Source organism: Amblyomma mixtum, chromosome 3 (genome assembly GCF_055824585.1).
Source record: "Amblyomma mixtum isolate Tamu chromosome 3, ASM5582458v1, whole genome shotgun sequence".
Taxonomy (NCBI): domain Eukaryota; kingdom Metazoa; phylum Arthropoda; class Arachnida; order Ixodida; family Ixodidae; genus Amblyomma; species Amblyomma mixtum.
This window is the reverse complement of record NC_143014.1, coordinates 146,949,554-146,953,967: the sequence shown is the minus strand read 5'-3', so window position 1 is coordinate 146,953,967 and position 4,414 is coordinate 146,949,554. Positions and strand designations below refer to the sequence as shown.

Sequence of the window (4,414 nt, the reverse complement as noted above, 5' to 3'; positions counted from 1 at the left end):
CCGGCGGCGAGCGTGGCTCCGGCGCGATGGCTCTTCTGCTGCCCGTCTGCTGCTCGGGTTGTGTTGTTGTTGTTGTTGTTGTGACTGAGAGAAGGATGAAGAGGAAATTGCACGGGCCTGCTACTGGCTCTAGCCAAGCCACCACCGCTGCCACGTGCAGATAGAGGAGAGTTAAAAGATCAGAGGAAAGAGAAAAAGGAAAGACGCGCGTCGCAGCAACAACTGCGTCCGCCGGAGCGGACGCTGCTCAAAAAGAAGCGGAGCCGCGCTGAACCCGAGCAGCTCAAAAAGAAGCGGCTTCGGCCGCTTCTTTTTGAGCTGCTCGGGTTCAGCGCGGCTCCGTTTTTATAGCCGCTGGTAACGGTTACGGCAGCCAGCCGTTCAAATCCTCCAATCGCACCGACGGAGAGGAGGGGAGGAGGAAGGGTCCGTGTCGGCGCCGCGTGGCGGGATGAGTCACGCTGCACGCCGCGACATGTCCGAGAGAGTCTGGGCCTGCTTTGAGTGACGGCGGGCGCGCAGCGCTTGTTTCCAAAGAGGCCAGCCAGCGAAATGTGGGCTCCGGCACTACAGCGCGCAGAAAAAATGACATTAAGTCGAACAAATGTCATTCGATGAGAATGACATTAAATTTGCCGTGTGGCAGGGGTATAAGACCTAGCGTTAAGGTGGAGCACGTCGGCTACAGCGGACGAGCCTACCGCAGCGACGTCAGACTCTGTCCTGCCTTCGGTAAGCTGAACGAGTCTTTCTTCCAAAATCTTTGTTGGGCACAGATGTTAATAGTTTTTCTTCCTACCGCGTCACTCTAACAGACAAGCGATGTTTTTGGGCTTGGCAAACACGTAATAGAGGCTTTTAATACAGTGCGCACGCACTAGCGTATGCCTTTCGTTCTAAAAGCTTTCGCTTTAACGCCATACCGCCGGTTGATGGCGACTGTTGTCCTCGCAATACTAGTTGCGGAAATGAACCGTAAAAGCAATGGAGGTGCGCTGACGGCGCTGGAACACGACGCGTTATCTCAACTGCGGTCGCTCGTTGCGATTCTTCTTATGTGAGTTCATGCTTTATCGTCGTGAAACTTTTCTGCCAAATTTCGTACTCAGCACAAGTAACCGATAGTCGGCCCAGCGAGTTCTTTATACCATGGTCAACCAGCGCTCGTTACATGGAGGTCTCAAGTACACGCGCTTCAATGGGGGTGGCGTTGCGAATAGGTGAGGAGATGGTCCCTTGCACTTCGGGACAAGGACAGGCCATCCACTGCCCGGGTGACGAGAGCTCGGGCGTGCTCCAGTGGCGTGTTTCTGCCACAACGTTGCCTATGCCTACGCATGCAGCCCACATATCTGTCACTACCGCCACGCGGCTTCTGAGAGGTGTCCACTGTCCCAGGGGGGCCAGTTATGCTACTCTGCTTTCGAAGCCCCCGCTCTTCATCGGCTTCCCGTTTAGCGCGTTTACGCTCCCTATCGGTTGCTAAATCCCTCGGACGGTTGGTAATGTCGACCGGATGATCAGACATCTGCGAGCACCCACTCTCGAGGGCGTCTCCCTCGCGTCATACACGCCGCGCTCATCCTAAAACCCCGTTCCTAAGAATGTCCATCCTGAACACTGTAAGGGAAGACTTCACGTAAGACGTGTACTCTAGCCCTCTGCCAGAGACGTGTTCCAAGCGAACAGCCCCAAGCGATGACGATGGGAATTAACAGGCGAAAGAGAATGATGTCGCAGCCAGAGAGGCGACGACGACGAAGGTGAATAGAGTGCTCACACTGACTACCCGCGCGGGCAGAAGCAGCCAGCCTGGCCGCGATTAGTCCGATGCAGAGCGCCGAATGAATGGCTTGAGGCGGGAAGCGTGCACAATTTCAGTCTCGCGGTAACGGCGGTCCGGAGGAGGATCAACAGGAGTGACGCGGTAGTTCACTGGAGAAGTTTGGTTGAGCACCAAGTAGGGCCCAATGAAACGAGGCTGAAACTTGTAGCAGCGGTTTTTGCTGCGATGCAATTGCAAGCATATTTATTACAGGGGCTACTTACTCGCTAAGTTTGAATTGATAACTGAAATTTCTGCATGCATTTCAGCAGATGTCGTATGTGCATGGGAACAGCGTGCAGTGTATGTATCGCTATTCGATACTGGTTCGGTGTTCCTGCTTCACGCGCGCAGCCAGAACGCGCTCAGATTAAATGTTTGGAGGTGTAGTAACGGAGTGATCCGTTGGGCGTTTTAACCACTCGCCACCACACACATTCTTTTTCTACAACACAACAACCACCATTTATTACATGGAGGAGAAAAGGCGGCACACTAAATCACCGACCACGGCAAGTCCACAACACCACACGCACTCCCTGACAACCCCGTTTATGTCCCCACCGCGACCCTTGGGCATATAATCCCCTCCGAGGTCGTCGTGCGGGGAGGTTCGGCGCGTTCGGCGCCCACTGGTCTCAAGGTAAAGGGTTAATGCCCTGTGCGGCTACTAGCGTCCGTTCTAAATCCCCCCCCCCCCCCCCCCCCCCTCAGAATGCGTGGAGCGCATTCTACAATCTAGCAGTCCTCGTTTCATCCTCGTGCGCTCGGAAATTTTTGAGATGTGTAACCAACTAGCCCGCCAGTTCGTCCTGAGCAAATTTGTTAACTGCCGCACCGGCCTTCGGAGAACTCAGCCGCGCGACACTCATTTCTCGCAAGAAAGTACTTACGTTATTGTCCCTGCCGTTAAACACCTTCTCCACTCTCCCAAGTGTCCATAGCAGTCGGGGAAGGGGTTCTCTAAGTAACACCAGCTGCACATGCAAAATTCACATGCACCTGCAAAATGGTCCACGACATCTGGGTGGCGCAATGTATTCCACAGTTCGTTCAGTTCTTTTGCTGCTCGCTTGAAGGTCTGCGCGTTGTCCGAATAAATGACACGGTCTCGTCGGAGCACTTAGCGGCGGAGCACTGAACCGTTGACAAATGACACAAGCACGCACCACCGTTTTCACGAGATCTCTACCGCGCAGGACCCAGTACCTCTCACGCAGTTGCACTAGTGTGTCCCTTGCTCCGGCGTGCAGCATTTTTCGGTGCGCGTTGACCGACAGGAGAGTAATACCGATGGTCCTTCGGCAGGATGATGGGGTTCTTTTCGTAGGTTATCTAACCTTCGTCGTCGGACATCTTCGTTTGCAGCTAGCTTCCATGGTAGGCCAACTTCACACCTGTCATTGCATGTAGTGATGCTGTTCTCAAACCTTAGTTCTACTTCGGGTTTTCTGCCAGTGTGTCGTTTTCCTCAAATGTGTATCGCAGAAGGATCGCCTGGGCGCAACTCAGTACCGGAGAACACGAACTGCTCTTTCTTGCACCGCCCATCCGAACATCGTCTCTAACGCGGTCAGGCTGCCTTTTAGACGACGAATTTGGCCTGTCACCGCTCCCCAGTAATGGTCCGATCCGATCAGAATAATAATTGAGCGGTGCTCTAGCTCGTTCAGGTCATCGCCTAAACTGCAGCCAAGGCGGTCTAATTCTTGTATGATACTTTCGTCTGGGCTTGGGAGATCCTGTTGACAGATAGTCGGTGTTTCGAGAGCGTCAATCGCGTACCTTCTGTTATTCCGCCTGCTTCGCAAAGTCAGCTGAACCCTTCGAAAGGTGTGTTCTTGTTTACGGCCTCCAAACCAGGGTGTCGAACCGGAATTTTTTCGGGTTCGGTTCAGGTTCGGGTTCAGTTCCGGGTTCGGCTCCGGAGCGACATTCCGTTCCGGTTCGAACCGCTCCGGATCGCGTCGAACCGGTTCAAGGGGGTTCAAACGGGTTCAGACTATGAAAAATTCTGAACGTAGGTTTTTATTCAACCTTGTTTTGCTGTTTACTTTTCTTTGTGATATAAGCATATAAAACAGCACTGCAAGATTTGCTCAATGCGAAATGTTTTACTGTCCGCGGCAAAAAGATTTAAATTTACGCAAGAGCCGCGAAATCAAATGAACTCAAAATTGTATACACCGGCTATACTAGACTCTATCTGATGAGATACATAAAAATAAAAGCTGATGGATTTTTCATCTACAAAACCTTTCAGCTTCAGCAGTTTCGGAGTCCCCGTCAGGCGAGTAATAGGTCTCTCTTCAAGCTCGTGTGAATCGGGAATTTCTCCGGCGCAAAGTGCTTACGCGGGCGCCATCAGGACCGCTGCATGCGCCCACTATGAGCGGAAGTTGCCTTGTATTTGCAGGTGTATACAGCCAACATATCTTTCTGTCACCCTAAAAACGGTTTTCCATCCCCCCCCCCTCCTTTGGCACACCTGCAGCATGCATCTACCAAAAAATATTTTATTTGTATCACCTGCTCTACATCGCCTTTGTAACTCGCATTATATATGTCGACCACCTATAGCTCTGTTTC

General features: G+C 52.4%; 1 protein-coding gene across 1 annotated transcript in view; it reads left to right on the top strand.

Moving 5' to 3' along the window:
• Nucleotides 1-1,149: 1,149 nt before the first annotated feature.
• Nucleotides 1,150-4,414, top strand: part of LOC149352307 (uncharacterized) — a 23,682-nt gene continuing 20,417 nt past the window's right edge. Inside the window, exon 1 of the mRNA XM_089575682.1 lies at nt 1,150-1,220. Within this exon, the coding sequence (XP_089431808.1) occupies nt 1,150-1,220 (71 nt within the window). The remainder of the gene's footprint in view (nt 1,221-4,414) is intronic.